Source organism: Panthera onca, chromosome B3 (assembly GCF_046562875.1).
Source record: "Panthera onca isolate mPanOnc1 chromosome B3, mPanOnc1 haplotype 2, whole genome shotgun sequence".
NCBI classification, from domain to species: Eukaryota; Metazoa; Chordata; class Mammalia; order Carnivora; family Felidae; genus Panthera; species Panthera onca.
Genome location: NC_138344.1, coordinates 119,641,871 through 119,659,720, shown reverse-complemented (window position 1 = coordinate 119,659,720; position 17,850 = coordinate 119,641,871). Strand labels below are relative to the sequence as shown.

The window sequence follows — 17,850 nt, the reverse complement described above, 5'->3', positions numbered from 1 at the left end:
AGCGAAGAAGAACCCAGATTTTGAACCCAGGAGCTTGAACCCCAGTCCAGAGCTCTTCCCAGGCCCCAGACATGCCCCCTCTGGTTAGGATGCTAGGTTGATGCCCTGCACCCCTGACACCTGGGGTCTCTAGACATTCAGGCCACCCACTACCTCCACGGGCAAAATACCCTCAAGGGAATGAAAGCCCAAGGAACGGTGTTGGAATCAACTGTAAAAACTAACTTCAATAACTGTCACGTTGGAAAAGTGAACCACATTCATGTCTCACATTTGTTGTGTATCTCACTGAGTGCCAGGCATTATGCAAGACCTTTTACCTGCATTAGTTCATTTAACCATCCCATCAGCACTAAGAGGTACGAATATTATCCCCATCTTAAGACAGAGAATCTAAGAAGGCAGCACAGGACTCCCTGAACTTTGTAGAGGTGTCTGATTTCCAAGAACACACAGATCCAGCCATGTCCCCACCACCATGTCCCTAAGGGGCCCTGTCCTCGAACGACAGTGGATGTGACCAGCCTATGATGTTAAATAAGAGTGTCACAAGGCTTGTGAAGGCTTGGGGGTACCACATCAAGTAAGACTCAGTAACACGGGGGCCAAGGTTAAATACACCTAGAGCTGCCTTTAGGGATCACTCACTCTCCCTCAAATTAAACTATTAAAGGAAATTTAAAAAAGCTAACAGCTTTTGAAAATGCACTAAGAAAGTGACGGAACTAAAGTGGAAACTCAGTCTTTCAAAGATGAGCTGGGAGATTCTGTTCCAAGAAGGGACAGATTGGATCTCTCTGCCAAACAAGTATGAGACAGAAAAAGTGTCTGAGTCAGGGGGAAGAAGGCCAATGCTATTTCAAAGAGTCACAAATTAAAAACCAATTATGCAAAGCTTGCTAAAAAATGTCAGTGGGCTGCCTTTATGTTTTAAATCACTAAAAACACAAGCATGCTTACGCCAACATTTACCCAGCACATCAGATGATTTGGGGCAACTTTGTATGCTCAGGCTAAACATGGGCGAACGTTTTGGTGAACAAACTCTGGGGCGACCACCCGTGGCTGAGAATGAGCACATCTTCCAGGACCACCCTACAGTCCATGGACTCCAATTCACAGTTCATCAAAGGAAGGGGCTCCTGGGTGGCTCAGTTGGTTGAGCGTCCGACTTCAGCTCAGGTCATGATCTCATGGTGTGTGGGTTTGAGCCCCGCGTCGGGCTCTGTGCTGACAGCTCAGAGCCTGGAGACTGCTTCGATCCTGTGTCTCTCTCTCTCTCTCTGCCCCTCCCCTGCTCTCACTTTGTCTCACTCTGTCTCTCAACAATAAATAAATGTAAAAAAAAAAATTTTTAACACAGTTCATCAAAGGTGAAAAACCCTAAATGTTCTTTAGGGCCCCCGGAGAAGCTGGAAAATGACCAGTGTGAAAGTCACAAATGCCTAAGCCTCTCCTGCTCTGAAGATGACAAGGACACAGACCCAGTCAGCATGGAATCTGTGCTAGAAAGGCAGTCTGTGACGGGATGTGCACACTGATTCCTCCAGGTGAAGCCCTCGGAATTCTCCCTGAAGAGGATTGGCAGAGCTTGAAGAGAGGTATTAAACAGTGAAAATCAGGTTCCCAAATGCAGCCCAGGAATCTCTGAGCCTATGAAATATACAGATTCCCTGGACTCCACCCTCATAGTTTCTGAGTGCATGGGCCCCGGGGGTGGGGTCTAGAAATCTGTATTTATAAAAAGTTTTCCAAGCGGTTTTGATGATTAACCAAGTTTGGGGAATAGTTGGTTTGATGTTCATTGTGTTTTTTTCTTTTCTGCCTGAAGTTGCTTGAGTTCAGAAATAGAAAAACAAATGGACGACACTCAGAGATAAGAATTAGGAGATGCAGAAATCAAGGGACAGAAAGTTTAAGTGACTTGCAAAGTTGGCATAGCTGATTAGTGTTTAAACCAACAAGCATGTATCAAACATACAGTCTGGGGCACCTGGGTGGCTCCGTCGGTTAAGCGTCTGACTTCGGCTCAGGTCATGATCTCACGGTTTGTGAGTTTGAGTCCCACATCGGGCTCTGTGCTGACAGCTCAGAGCCTGGAGCCTGCTTTGGATTCTGTGTCTCCCTCTCTCTGTGCCCCTCCCCCACTTGCTCTCTCTCTCTCTCTCTCTCTCTCTCTCTCAAAAATAGTGAATAAACATTAAAAAAATTTAAAAAAACATACAATCTGTGCAAGGCATACTGCACAGTCTGGTGGAAATAAAAGGAAACATAAGATGTCATCTCTGTCTTTGGGACCTAAACACAAGACACGCACGCAAAAGCAGGCTGTGTGTGAGGCAACAGGGAGTGGTGGGGACTGCAGCAAGCTAAAGGCTATGTGCAAATACAGTGAGCACTTGCTACTCAGCTCCAGCTTCTCGGTGCACATAAGGGTGTGGGCCTAGAGTGGCCAGATATTCTGGTTTTTTTAAAGGAGCCAGAAAGTCCACATTTCCTGGCTTTTAAATATAGCAACTCATTCAATTCAAAAAAAAAAAAAAAAAAAAAAAGCCAGAAAGAAAACCGCACTGTTAGGGGCCAAACGAGATTCATCTGTAGGCTGACTCCTGCCCATGGAATGACACTTTGCAGACTCTTTCCTAAAAGGTTATCCAATCCAACCTCCCTTGAACTTGAGTCCTCTCTAGAGCCCTGCAGAGTGGCAAAGAGGGTAAGGGATCCCATCTAGCAGGTGGTTAAGTGAGTGCTTGGTGTGTGTGTGTGTGTGTGTGCACGAGTGCGTGCACAAGGGTGGGGTTTCTGGCCTCCCTGCCTTCCCTACTAAAAATGCATTCCAGGTGCAGAGGCAGGGTGTGGCCACAGAAGCGCACTCAGAGATGCCCTGGGACGGGCCAAGATCTTCAGGCCAGTAGGGTCTGGTGGGTTGAAGAGTTTGGCTGGGAGGGGCTACAGAACGGAAAGTAAAAGAAGGAAAACTCTGGAGAAAGCTAGAGAGCACACTGTCTTGAAAAGGAACATAGGAAAGGAAAGGCGAGAAGAAGCATCGGTTCTAAACATCCCATAACCCGGAAGGCGACATCCCCAGATCCCCCAGCCAGACAGCAGAATGAGCCCTCTGGCCACTCTCCATCTGCTTGCTCCGCTGAGTTTCTCTTCACAATACTCACCACTACCTGACCTTTTGTATTATATATGACTTTGCTTATGTGCATTTCCGGATGCCCCCCACTATGCTATACAGCTCCAAGAGAAGGGGGCTTTGTTTATGGTTCAGTTCCTAGTGCCCGGCACATAGTAGTTGCTTAGCAAATATCTGCTCAACAAATGGACTGCAGCCAAGCCCTTGGCACCGAAACAGTTTAAGTGTCAACCACATAATAATAACAACCTCGGCACAAAGCACTTTATCATTTACAAAACCTGTCCTTTAACTTAATTCCTCCAATTTCCTTTTACCAAACTGCTTCGTGTGTTTGGCCGTGGCCAAGAGAACGCGGCCTCTGCAAGGTGGATTGCCTGAGAGCCAGCTCGGACAGAACCACCTGCACAGAGCGGCTAGGCCAGCCCTCTCCCCCCCAGGGCCTGGGAGATGATGCGGCTGCAGAAGTGCGGGGCTCAGCAATAATTGGGCCATGTCATCAAATGATCGAGTGTTCTGGGGCCAGGTTCATCCGGCCTCCCCAGCCCGACAGAGTGCTGATTAGAAGTGTGTAAGGAAGAGAGCTGGTGGGGGGGCAACATAGCTCTGGCTCTAAAGTCAGACTGCTGGGGCTGATTTCCCAGCTGCATGCATGACCTTGGACCTCACTGAGTCTCGCCAACCTCATCCATATTTCGGGCATAAACCGCAAAAGTAACAGTAATTACTTCAAAGGGTTCTTGTGCAGGTTCAATGAGATACTTCGCAAAAAGCGCCCAGATCTGTACCTGGTGCGCGTCTCAGTGCAACCGGGACAGGGTCCTGTCAGCAGCAGTGTCACTACCACGTAACCATGTGACCCTGAATGACTTGACCTCCCCCCACCCCCACCTCCCGCACCTCAAATTCCTCTTCTTTAACCCCGTGGTCGGGATCGGGTAAGGAGGAATAAACAAGATCGTGTATGTTCAGCACTTAGCACAGGGCCCGGTGCATCTTAAATGCTTTAATGGTGAGCTAGTATCTTATTATTAGCCAAGAAACTTCTACCAGTCTAAAATGCCAGTGTGAGAATCCACCAAAGACAGTTTGCCATATGCAAATAAATCTGCGGGACCAAAGGTTCTCCAGCTGCGACTTTCTCTCCCCACCTGCTTTGTTCTCTAGTTGCTCTAAGAATGGCCCTCCCCCAAACTTCGGTCTGACCTAGGAAGCGTTTGGAGGTCAGTTCCCAGTGCAGGGCTGACCTCGCTCCGCGCCAGCTCAGTCTGCTCTGTTCCATCTGCCTCTTCGCCCCCACGATGCTGCAGTCTGACAGCGGGGGAGGGGACATGCAAATACGCCCTAAAAACGGCTTGTTATTTTCACGGCCTGGGTGGTGCGCGTTTGTGGATGCCTGTGATGCCTGTGAAGACCGCACGTCACTGTCAGGTACGGGGCATATGCCACCAATCTGGGGGAGGCTGTGAAATGTAAAAATACCCAACCCAAATAAAGCCCTTTTCCAAAGGAAAAGGAAAAGTTCCTCCAGCGCCCTTTGCAGAAAGGGAAGGGCGGTAACTCGGCCTTGGGGCAAATCCCCGCTGGGCCAGCCCCTGAACCAAGCCACCTGGCTCTTCATTGGTCCCCCAGCCTCAGCACCCCAGTGAAACGGCTCAGCTGCTGGTTTTAAATGGCACTTATACTGTGGAACGACCCAGAAACGGATGCTTTCAAGTTATGAGCCTGGGAAAGTGAATAGCAAAAGACCAAAGACAAGGGCCCCCCCATAAAGAAAACAGAACCTAAATAAGCCAGGAAGTGCTATTAACAGCACTGCTGATTTACAAAATCGACTCAGAAGAATATAATTACCGTCAACTTTCATCTGGTACTTAACAGTCTTTAATGGGCACCTACAATGCACCAAATGCAGGTGTCTCCGGTGCAAATGTCTACAGCAGGGGGGGCAAGCAGTTAAGGTAAATGAAGGCAGCTGGTGGTAACAAAAGCAAAACCAACAGTGTAAACAAAATCAAGAACAATAGGGAGGTGTGGGGGTCTGTGGCAAACGGAGGGGAGGAGAGGGGAGGAGAGGGGAGGAGAGGGGAGGAGAGGGGAGGGAAGGGGAGGGGAGGGGTGAGGCAGGGCTTTCCATTCCATGTAGCTGTTGCCATGCCAGAACGGGGTACAGTGTGACCAGATCTCCCAATTTTTTAATCAAAGATTAAAATCCAAATTTTCAAGTGAAATGTTGGTTCAAGTTTCTTTTAAAACACTGCACGGGCCAAATAAAACACCTCCAAGAGCCAGATACAGCCCGCAAATGGCCAGTTTGCCCCCGCTGACCAAGCCCCCAGCAGCCCCTCTTTGCAATTTTTATGGTACTCGTGGGGATGGCGGGGGGAGCAGAGCAGTAGCTGTATAAGAAACCCAAGGCAGTACCCGGACACCTTTCCCCACTCAAGAATCCCCCTCTCCGGAAAGGCCAGCCCTCAGCTCCAGGCTACAGGATGGAACCACATCCAGGGGCCCCTCTGCTTACGAATGAGCACCTATGCTTAGCAGCTTCCGTGCCCGCCCCACCCTGCCCCTACCCCCTCTCCACCTCCCGCCACCAGCTCTTTCTCGCTTCCAGGTTGGCAGCCATTCTGTCCAATTTCTCTGCAGAAATGGCACAGGCTGGGGACCTTACTGGGGCAGGTCTTTGGACAAACTGCCAGCCCTGGGGAAGTGGCTGGGGGCGTGCACAGCACTGATGCTCACCCACGCTGGGGACTTCTGCTTCTCACCAGTCCCCAGGGAAATGCTGCTCTTCTGCAAGGAAAGGCTCATGGGAGCTGCAGCCTCAAGGGACCTGGGGAGGGAGTGCTTCACACGCGGGTCCTCTGCAAACACCATTTAGGGCGCATGATGCTGAGTGACCGAGGCCATGCCCATCTCTGGCAGCTGCTTTGGGAAGGGCCGCCACACCACCCTTCCCCAAGTGCCTATGTTCAACTCCAGCCTAGGGCCAAGAGGAGTAGAAACAACGATGTGACCGACAACAATAATTTTTAAAGCTAATCCACGATTGGCATTCTCGTGTATCCTTTTCAAAGCATGTGCATGTTTCCACGATCTCCCCTGACCCTCCCAACATCCCAGAGAGATTGCCAATATATTATTATTTATTATTGTTATTATCAATCGCCCTTCCTTTGCCCCTGCAACAAACAGACGCAGGTTCGGCATCCTGCCCTGGCCCAGAGCTTCCCAAATTTTAACATGTCCGTGAATCCTCCGGGGCGGGGGCAGGAAGCTTGTTAAAACACAGATTCTGATGTAGCAGTTCTGGAGTGGGGCCTGAGATGCTGCATCTCTAACAAGCTTCAGGGGGACATAGGACATACTGGTCCTCAGAGCCCACACCGAACAGCAATGCTTCGGTCACTCAGCGAATGTTGGGGCTAGACCTGGGGCTCTGGCCCAGGCACCCTACCCTTGGATTCTGCCTGGGGGATTACAAGGCTCGCTCACCTCACTTTTCACGGGTTGGGGCCTCTTGCCCAGTTTCACCTCCAGAAAGTGCAAAGGGGTGATCATGGCCCCAATGTTGCGGATGTCGGCGTACTTCAGCTCCTCCGCTGTCAGGGCCGAGCTGGGGAGTCCGGTCAGGGGGCCGAGCCCTGGCAGAGAGCCCGCAGTCACGGAAGGGTCTGGAATCTGCCCAGGCATCATAGCAGGAGGAGCGGCAGCCCAGCCTGGAGTGGGTTCGAGAAGATCAGGACACGTGCTGTCAGCCAGGTGAGAGGTCCCATGAGGGGCTTAAGCCCCCATGCCTTGCCAGGCCCTCTTCCTTTCTTTCACTAATGTTCTTCTAAACCCCTTCCCCACCCAGTCATTCCTCCTGCCCTTAAGTTCATTCTGTCACAGAGGGAAACGCTGATCAGTTAACTCCCAGCAACATTATTTTTGGCACTGAAGGCAATGCTTAACCCAGGCATAGGTCACACTGATTCAGTATGTGCTATGTGCTCGGCAATGCGGTAATCCCATGAGACACAGTCAGACCCATTACGCAGAGGCAGAAGCCAAGGCTGAGAAAGATAACTTGCTCAAGACCGTACACAGTTAAAACTGGGGTAGCTGGGATTTAAACCGCAGCATGCTGCCTCCAAGGAAAATGGATTATAACGGTGAGATTTCAAGCACCTTCGCACCTGTTTGAGAGGGAGCTATTTTTGGTCTGGCACGGTGCCTCCCCTCAAATCACACATCCCATTCTGCATACTTGTTAAGACACCCTGAATATGAAATGAAGCAAATCAGAGCTAAAGGTAAGTGTGTGTGTGAGTGTGTGCATGTGGCATCTATGAGGAAGATACTGAGGCAAAGAGATGAAATTCATTAGCGTGTGTTTTCCCAGTGGCACCCGGGACCAGAAAAGTCCTCCCCGGTCTCTTCGTTCTCAAAGCAAACACATATTGTGGTTCTGCCAGGCCCAGAAGGTGTGCAAGGGAAGAAAGATTCAGGCATGAAAGAAAGACATAACTTAGGTCAATACCAAGGGAATTCTTATTTCTTCCTTCTCTCTGCTGGGAGAAGGTTGCGAGTAGGAAACGGTCACTTCAGGGTGTGGATGGCAGTGAAGAAAGCATGTCTGCCAAGAAAGTCAGACTCATCTGGTCCCCCATAGGGCTTGTATCCATCCATCCATCCATCCATCCATCCATCCATCCATCCACCCACCCATCCAATTGTTGACCACCTAGGAGCCAGGAAGCACTGAGAATATGCAGATCAAAGTGCACAGCCTTATAAATCACAAATCTGCTCCTAGATTCCAGGAAGAACCTCTCCCCCTTCCCAACCTCTGCATAGGGCTGTAAAATCAAAACCTCGACTGTCCTGGAAATCCTGGGGGAGATTTGACCTATCTTTCCATCTCCATCAGTCTCTTCCCTTGAAGAAGGAGGTATTTCTCGAGATAGGGGAGATGTGACATCCACTGCACGCACTTCTCTGTTGGCCACAATTCTCACGTGGCCACGCTGCCTTGGGCTCTCTGCCTCCCACAAGAGTGGCCCTCGGGGACAACCCACGATCCCTTGTTCCCGTTCAGGTTGCCGGGTCTGAACTGTGGGAGAGGGGCTCACCAGGGAGCCCCTTCTGGCCACAAGTGCACCCCACATTCTCCATCTCTGTTTTGCTTTCAAGGTGAAATTTGGTTCCCTATCCAACCCCGTGTCTCTTTCTCAATAGGTTCTGCACTCTGAAGGGGAAAAGCATGTGAGGGATTTGTACCCTCTAACCACAAAGGCTTTCACTGGACATCACTTTCTTTAAAGTGGACAGGGGACCTACCATTTTGCCCTCGGCACACCAGCCACATCTGCCTATAAGGCCGATTGTACAGAGTTCCCTGCCTAGCACCCAAGTTCACATTTGGTGCCCCAGGCCCTACATCTGTGTTCCACCCGCTCTGCCTCCCACACCCTCCCATACCGGGGGGGGGGGGGGGGGGGGGGCGCCCTCAGCCCTGCCTTCCCATCCCACACCTTTCTGCCCTCCTTAGCACCCAGGGTCCCCCAGGCCGTCTCAGAAAAGGATCTGAGACTCATTCGCATCAAGTTATAGTCTTAGAGCTGGAAGAGGCCCTGTGCTTATCTAAACCACATCCTCATTTTGCACATGAGGAAATTAAGGCTCAGAGAAGTTAAACAACTTGCCCAAGGTCACACAGGGGAAAAGCCAGGGCTGGACTCCTGGTCCCTGGGTTTTAGAACCAAAGCTTTCTCACCCTGTCCTTTCTGTTTCCCCTTCTGGCATTCAAGAGAGATTAATGCAGAAGGAATGACATTTTAATGGTGGGTTTTGAGACACTAGCCCCTAGTGGAGGATTGCTCTCTTGCACAGAAGACCCTCTATCCTGCCTTCTTCAGTGCAGATCCAGGTTTAGGAAGCTCCCTAAACACCCTCCTGGGTGGGAGCCCAGACATGGACATGGCCCCTCAGACATCTTGCTTGTGGTGTGTCAGTGTACTGTGACCTTCCCTAAACCTGAGCCGGACTGAAGTCACCCTCGCCCCCGCCCCCAGAGGCAGGTCTGCAATGCAGAGAAGGTGGCAGCTTCCTACCCCAGGAGGCAGCTCTGGGGTGGAGTGGATCAGCTTGCATGTCTCCCGGGGCCCCCTCCAGGGAAAATACGAAAGGGGCCAATGTAAGGACTCATTCCTATGCGGCAAAAATGATGCCTGGGCCCAGCCATGTGGACACCTCACAGGCAGAGGGGAGTGATTTCAGGCCACCGGAGCCGGCCTGACAAAAGAAACTCACATCTCCTTTTCAGGAGAGGAGCAGACCTTACAAAATCCCCTCTGCCAGACCTGAACTGATGCCACAAGGAGTCAGTGGCTCCTAAAAGGATGCTCGATTACAGAAAGGCTAATCAACAAATACTTACTGAATTAATAAATAAATGAAAATGAATGAATGAACAAATGATTAAAAAAAAATTCACGGGGGGCAAACTTCTGTGAGTGGGGTAAGGATCTGTCTCTGGGAGTTTAGATGTTCGTTATCCACCTCCAGATTATTTGTTCCCACAGTAGACCCCAAGAAAAATACTCCAGAGGCTTCTGTATGTTTCCCCGCCTAAGCCATCTTGGGAAGAGACGCAAGCCAGACCCCACTCTATTCCGGGAATGATAGTCTCTGCTTGCAGCTTCTGTTTATTTTCATACAGATGGTATAAATGAGACACTAACAAATGATCCCAAAATATAATGGATTCTTTGCTACTGTGGAACCCCCTCGGAGGGGCAACCACCCCCTGGGAGCAGCAGCCCCATAAATTCTTGCCATTCCTGCTCCCCTGTGAACCCATCCCAGTGACAAGCCTCACTCTGAGGCTCAGACACCAGGCTTTCCTCTGCAGAAGCAAACATCCCCCCTCTCTCTCCTCCCCCCCCCCCCCACAAGGGTGCCCCTAAATGCTCAGATACAAACCACAAAGTCCTTAACACATGCCATTCCTAGGAGACAATCACAACAGCTGACATTCACCAGCACGAAATCATCCTACAGGGCTCTGGGGGTGGGGGTGGGGGGCGCAGGAGCAGGAGGGGCTCCCTTTCAGAATCGAGTCTTCACTAACTGGAAAGAGCCGGCTGACGATCCAAGGTTGAAAGGCAGCTTTGGCGATTTGAAAAATAAAACAATTCAATGTGATTTAGGGATCTATAAAAATGGGGGGGGGGGGGCAGTGGCAAGGAACCAGCAACAGCCAGGAGGAATTTACCCACTTCAAGGAAGACATAGGAAAGATGACAAGAGGTGAAATCATCTCCCAAACTGCTTGTTCCATACGGAAACAATTTAGGAGGAAAAGGAGAACTATGCACTCAAAGCTTTAGGGGAAGAACCCAGAGTTTTTTTCCCTTCAGGGCCCCGGAGGTCGGAAAGGAAGATAAACACCCTCCAAGTCTCTGTTAGTAACTGGGATGCATAAATAAAGAGCAGGCTCTACATGTCTGCAGAAGACCAAAACGGGAAAATGGGGCTTGACCTCAAAAGACAGGGCCTAGAATCCCAAATGATTTTGGCAATTTGGGACATTGACCAGGAACAACTTGGAAACTAGCCAATAAAGGAAAGCTGGGTAATGCACAGATCGGGGATGAGACTGGCAAGGGAGGCATGAATAAGACAGAACGTGTCCAGGAAGTCACAGTAGACCCTAAGCTGCTCCGGAGCCTAAGATCTGGGGAGGTGTGAGGCAGCTCCCTTAAAAGCGGGCGTGGAAGAAATAGGGACCCGATCCAAGAGGCAAGAACCTAAAGCAAAGATCTGACAGCTGTATCCCCCTGTTCTGACTTACTCAGGGTCTTGTAGGAGCACAGGGTGGGGCGCTGCCTTGTACAAGCCCAAGAAAAGCCACAACACACTTCAATTCCAGAAAATGGGCCCTGTTGGAAGATGCTAACATGGAGGGTCATTTCAGCCAAAAGAAGGAAAAGCAGAGGTAGCCTAAGTTTTCCTCTCTTGTGTTCTCCTCTTGTTTCCTATATGTGAATGTGTAAGATATCATTGATGTAATGGAAACATCTACAAGTAAATAATAGTCTTGCTTTGAAGGGTCATGCTCATAATGGGCTATTCTTGTTAAAAAGTGTCCAATCATCATCATCTTCAACCAGAATGGCAAAGGCAGATGAAAGGCGGTATGGGGTAAGTTAAGAGAAAGTTAGGATCTGCACCATGGACTCTCTGCCCACAGAAATAAAAGTTTAAGGGAGGCTCTAAAGTCCCTGGGCCTCTTTGAGAAGGGCAGCCCCCCTCCAGGCAAACTGCTGGCCTGGGCTGGCATCGGGAGCCCGGGATGGGCGCACAATGAGTGCAGAGGACCCGAGGCTGCAAGGCTCAGCACCGAGAGAAAGTGGAGATGAGTGGGGGCAGGCCAAGGAGCAAGGGAGCTCAGGGGTCAGGCCCCAGGAACCCCAGTGGGGTTAGAAGTCAAGAGCAGGTAGCCAGCACCTGAGAATCAGCAAGAGGGGGTGAGAGGTCTTGGGAGCCAGAGTCTGGGAAGATTCCCAGGAGGAAAATGTGGAGGACAGAAGTCCACGGCCAGGAAGGGGAGGGGGGTTGCAGACGGAAAGGTTCCAGGCCAGTGGTCACAAAACGTAGTACTAACTACCGTGAATCTCGGAGAGTTAAATACCAGACCTGTGCTGGGAGCTAAGGAATCATCTGGAATGATCTGTCTCCTGGAATCTGAAATGAGGTGGGTAAATCAGCTTCCAAAAGATAAGCCAATCCAGAAGGCAAGGAACAAAAGTATGGAGAAATCTCTAAGACTAAGAATGGGGCAGCCGCACAAGTGTCTCCGACGGCTGTCTCAGCTCTGCAGGCAGGAGAGTGAGGCACGTTCGGAAGAGGAACTTGGGAGCACATGTGAGAGTGAATCCAAGGTCTGCCCCTTACTAGCTGTGTGACCCTGGGAGAGTTCCCTAACCCACATCTCGCTTTCCTCAGCTGTAAAGTGGGAATAACAAATAACACTATTTGGCCTGTAAGGCGGAGGAGAGGATTAAATTAGTTAATACTTGGAAAGTACCTGGAACAACGCCTGCACCTAGTGAGCGTGAAGTCAGCGTAGCCATGAAGGCCTTCCTTCCTGGAGGAACCCTAGTGTTGGGTGACCCGTCGACCTCCCTTCCGCACATTTCCCACCTAGCACTGATCTCCCTTTCCTAGGGCTGTGAAAAAGATTCTTCCCCAGAGGATTCTCTGCTGTCCCACTTTCCAGCTGTAAACTCCAAGGGGCAAGACCATCCTGCATCCAGGCCATTACTGCAACAGAGAAACAGAGGAGGGCAGATCAATGCTGGGTACAGAGGGGCAGAGATGAGGCAGAATACATGTCTCTCTGCCTTGGCTTCTCCTGAAGTTTCCTCCAGAGGCCAGAACACAGCTGCCTACATCGCTGGCAAGGGACCACCAGTGTGTTCCCCCAGAAGCAGAGGGCCAGCATCTTCTGTGTCCTTCAATCTATGGTATCCCTATGCTGCTTAGAAGGGGACAGACCTTAGATCCTCACAAGAAGAGAATGAGGGGAGGCAGCGATCAGAGGAAGCCAGCCGCATGGCACACACTAGCATGAGCGATCCTCGCAAGGCCATCCGGGCCCATAGAGGAAACCGGAACCTCTCCCCGCAGGAAAGATTCTTCCCTGGAGACCAGAGAAATGCTTCCGACGAGGCCGCGCCTGTAAACACAGTTTTCTCCCCTGCCTAATGTAGGTGCTCAATAAATACACGGTAAGGCATTTCTGCCAAGATCCTTATCCCAAACAGCAAAGAGCTGGGAAGGTACTACCACTGGACAAGCCTTCTATCCTCTCTTCCCGCCTCACCCCATGTGCGTTCATTGGCGTCGGTAGTTCATAGTATGATACATAACACAGACGTGCACATGGCGGGTGACAAATTCTTGGCCCTTAAAAAAAATGCCACTGGCCAACTAAAGTTTTGGAAATGGAGCTCCACAAATGGAATCCTATGGGCTGCAGCAAGAAAACAGACAAAAACAAAAAAAACCAACAACAACAAAAACCCAGAATGGGGGGGCTCTCGCTGGGCCTCCCACAGCCGGCAAATGAGTGTAAAGAAACACAGACTGAAAATTCCAACCTTGGGTCGCTAAGGCATTTGTCTCTGCGGAGCTTCGAGAGGCCAAACCACACACACACACACACACACACACACACACACACACAAGAGTGCACACACGCACACACACACACACGCACACACACACACACGCACACACACAGGCACACAGAGCTTGGCAGCCCGTAAGTTCCAGAGCTGGTAACACAAGCCACGGAACCGACTGCCAAGACAAGCAACAGAACGAGCCAGGCCCAGTTTCATTGGCCACCATACGCTGCATATGGCCCGGGACGCAGCCAAAACAGTGTTCTCACCCTCCTCAAAGGCATAGGAGACCCTCTGTTTTCAAACACACCTCCACAGAGCCTTAATTAAAGGAAAATGGAAAAATAATGTGCCTGCTGCTCTCCCCCTGCCTATATAGGTATGCACACACACATACCCGTACACACTCACTCTATTTTTCTCTTCCTCTCATTTCGGTTTCAAACATAATTCATTCACATGGAAAAAAGCAAACTGCATCCTGCAGCAGAAAAGCAGAAAAGAATGTAGCTTGCCCTCAGCCCTGGCTCTGGCTGCTCAAGTTGAGCTGGGGCAGAATGAATACTGAGCAGGCCAACCTGGAATGGCACCCGCCCCTCTCTTCCAGGGCCGAGCTGGAAACAGAGACACGGGGGAGAGAGGCAGCCCACTGCAACACCAGCAGCCCCACGACAAACAAACGAGCCCCAGAGAGCCCAGCCCTTCGAACCCTCGCAAGGATTCTGCAGGTTGGAAAAGATGCCCACAGGTCTTACAAACAGGTGGGGCAGACAACAGACCCTGGGCTGCGGGGCATTGAGTGAGTAGAGAGATCCTTGTCCAAATCCTGCCTTAGGGGACCCTGTTAGCACTTATCAACACATCTCCTTGGAGGTGGCTGCCACCAACCTAGGAGGAAAGTCAGAGGCCCCAACGTCCATGCCTTCCAACAGCCCTTCAAATCTCACAGCACCCAGCTCTTCAGGAAGATTCTGGAGCTGCTGGTAGCTCTGAACCAAGGCCAAAGAAGAAGAGGAACAGAAGAGTCTTTCAGAAATCTGTCCTCCCTGTTTTAAACAAGGCAAAACCTTCACCAGCCAGAGGCACGAGAATAGATCTTGCTTCTCTTCCCCGGTCCTCAGGTTTATATAAAGGCAGAGCCCAGTGAGCCATGCTCACTCACACCTGATACCTGGTTAAACTCTCCCCTAGAAACCTGCAAAGGAAGATAAGGCATCCATCCAAGCTGCAGCCAGATTTGCTGGAAAGATGAAAGCAATGGGAGGTGTTTTAAAAAATCCTCAGGGGAGGGAGGTGGGGGGGGCAGGGAGGGAGATGATTTGGGAACACAGTTCAGAGCAAGGGCTTAAAGGACAAGCAGGCATCCAATCATGCTTTAACGCTTCAGGTCGGATGCTCCTCAACCTCAGACCCTGAGGACAGACCACCAAGATTTAGACCTGAGTACACACATCCACACGGTCTGCAAGCCCTTTTGGGAGAGACCTGAGCACATCTGCCCTGAGCACATGTGCTCAGGTCATAGAACCAGGCCCCGGACGCCAGTCGGGAGAGACTTACACTGAGCAAGGGTCAGGCAACTTTGTAACGGGAGCTGACCCAAGGGGTCAGTTGAGTTCCTCTTCCACCAACCTCTATCTCCAGTCGCTAGGATGGCCCATCCATCCCTGCAGAAAAGCCAAGGACTCCCACCTTCCCAGCCCCTCCCACTAAGCCCGGGTCTGCCACCCCGGGGTCCGGGGATCCAGGCCCTGTGGCCCAATCCCTCAACCTCCTTTGAGGGGCGGGGCAGAAGAGAGTCTTCTGGGCTGGGCAGGAGAGGAGGGGCAGGTTACCTAGCAGACTTGCCTCCTTATGTAACCTGGCTTGGGAGCCAGGGGCAGCCCAAAGGGGCCCCGGGCCGCCCCCAGGCTCGCTCCCCACCCAGAACCCGGGAGCAGTGGCCCCGAGAGAACCCTCTTCCTTGGATCGAGAGCCCCAGCCCCTGTCCAGGCACTCAGAGAGCCGCGCTTCCCCCCAGGGAGGGGGGTGGGGGCCGGCACGACTTGCCAGCAGGTCCCTGTCATCCCTCCACCACCAGCACCCTGCACCTCCCTGGCCTTTCGGCCTCCATCTGCACCCCCACCTCCCGTCTCCCCCGGGCACTTCTCTCCCCACTCACCCGCGTTCCCCGCCGCCCGAGGGGAGCACCTCCCGGCAAACGCACCGGGAAGGAGCGCGCGGGAGGGAGGCGGAGGCAGCGCCCAGGCTGCCCCGGGAGCGGACGGAGCCTCCCGTCCCAGGGCGGGAACCAAAGGCGGCCGCCGGCTCCCCGGCACCGGGCGGGAGGGGCCCGTGCTGCAGCGCCCCCCGCCGGGACCGCTGGCGGGCCGGGGGCCGCGGGAGCCTCCCCGCCCCGGCCCGCGCGTGGGGGCGGCCGTCCCAGGTGTCCGCGGCCGGCGCGCCCCTCCCGCCCCGCCCCGCCCCGCCCGGCCCGGCGCCCCCGGCGCGCGCCCTCGCACCCACCGTGCACTAGCCGCGGGCGGAGGCGGCGCCCCCGGGGCCGGGGCCCGGCTGCAGGCGCCGTGCCCACGCAGCGCCGCTGCCGCCCGGCCGCCGAGCTCCGCCCGGTGCCCAGGCCCGTCCCGGCCCGGGAGCCGCCGCGGCGCCAGCCCCGCCGCCGCTGCAGCGTCCGCCGCCGCCAGCGCCCCCCGTCGCGGCCGCCGAGCGTCCCTCCCGCAGGCTGTGGCGGGCGGCGGGACGGGTTGCATCAGCCCCGGCTATATAGCGGCCCCTGGGCGGCGGGGAGGGGTCGGGAATGCGGAACCCGCCGAGCTGCCAGCTCCAGACGTCAGAGGGGGACGGAGAGGAAGGGAAGGAGGGGACAGGGAGGAGGGGGTGTGGATCCGGCGCCTCACACCCACTGACCTTCACCTCCCCCGCCGCCCCGGGCGCCCTCCTCCCGCCGCTCCTCGCGCTCCTCTCCCCGCGGGGGCAGCGGCGGCCCGGGCTCCCGCGCGTCCCCCTGCGCCCACCCCGCGGGGAAGCAGGACGCGGCGGGCGGTTATGTAAGAGCATCCCCGTGCACAGCCGCTTCCACCCCGCGACTCACGCCGCCGCTCGGGAGAGGGAAGCGAGAAGGCGCCGCGGCGGGACCGGCCCCCTAGCTCCTGGAGGCACCCGCAGCCTGCGTGGAACCATCTTCCTCGGTCCTCAGCGCTTTTCCCCAGACCCACGGGGGGTTTCAGCACGTTTTCATCCTTGGACACTGCACGACTGGGGGCGTGAGGGAAGGATCTCGCGAGCCGCTTTTATTTTGCGGTGAAGGATGGGCAGAGGATCGTCCCCACCTACTAGCCCACCGGGCCACCGCCGCAGGCGCCCTTCGCCCCCCCCCCTCCCCCCCCCGCCGGGTGGCTCGCTGCGGGAGGCTGCCCTCCTCTGGGGCTGCGAGCCCACCGCTTTCTCTGGGGCTGCACCGGCTGACCCCTAGGCTTTCCGGCCCACTCCAGCGGGCTTCTTTCGGCTCAGGGCCACTCCCGTGAGCAGACCCAGCCCTCGGCCGACCCCAGATGGCCTCTCCCCCATAACGACTTCCACTACCAACTTACTCCCACCTTTCATCCTCCTAGAGTGGTAGATGGTTAATGGCGACTCCAGAGGAAATGCGTCCTCCACGGTGCCCTCCAGTATGTAAAGGCACAGAGACACAGAGCCCTCGTGCGCACGTGTGGCTCCTGAGGCCTTGGCACCATGGTTGGCATCTCCTACCTCCAGACCCCCTGGGTGCCCAGCCTACCTTTCTGCCTAAGCCAGATAGGAGTGACAGTGTTTATATTCAGTAACCTTCAGCCTCCTTCCCAGAGTGATGTCAGGCCATCACCCAGAGAAGAAAGGAAGTGAAAGAAAAAGTTCATGCCTTCTTGGAGCGGAGATGCTCAGAGTGAAAGAAACAACAAGACTCAAGACAGATGGGAGCAGAGGAGCAAAACCCAATGAGCGAGTCTCTTCAGTAGGAGTACAGTCAGATTTTATTCTCCTTACTTCCCAGTGCAGCGAAATCTTTCTGGGTGAGAGGGAAAGACGGATCAAGCGCCCAGGACATTGACTGACCATTTTCAGTTTTCACCTCCACCATCGGCTCCCTCCCTCAAAACGTTGAAGTTAACAAGTAAAAACAAAGTAAGGTCCTAAAAGAACACACAACGGAAAACGAGTAGTAATCTGATAGTCTTGTGGAAGAACATGACTCTGAGCCCCAGTAAGGCCAACTACACCTTTACTAGGGCATAAAGATCAAAGCTGGGTACTATGAAACTGCCTTATGATGTTTCCCCCATGAGACTGAGGTCTGGACGTTTATATGGAAGAAAACATTGAACAGGGGCAATGTTACTTTACGCGTCTTCGCCTGGGACTTGGAAAATACTAAACTGATCTATGAGTGGGGACTAATAATTAGTGTGTGTGGTAAGAGCAAGTCCTCTCCAGGGCCTGCTTTGGACATGGCTAGGCCACCGGCAGTCCTGCTGGGCTTTTGCTTCCCCCCAC

General features: G+C 53.2%; 1 protein-coding gene across 3 annotated transcripts in view; it reads right to left on the bottom strand.

The window, feature by feature from the left end:
* JDP2 (Jun dimerization protein 2) overlaps positions 1-16,935 on the bottom strand; it is a 38,711-nt gene extending 21,776 nt beyond the window's left edge. The window contains exons 1-2 of one of the 3 annotated variants that reach the window (XM_060620318.3): positions 16,917-16,935; positions 6,641-6,864 (exon numbers count right to left, since the gene is read on the bottom strand). In XM_060620318.3, the coding sequence (XP_060476301.1) occupies positions 6,641-6,864; positions 16,917-16,923 (231 nt within the window). In that variant the 5' untranslated portion in view covers positions 16,924-16,935. Of the gene's footprint in view, positions 1-6,640; positions 6,865-15,825; positions 16,061-16,227; positions 16,249-16,916 lie in introns of those variants that run through there. The other 2 variants (XM_078448011.2, XM_060620319.3) reach the window with 2 other exon arrangements.
* Between the last annotated feature and the right edge of the window lie 915 nt (positions 16,936-17,850).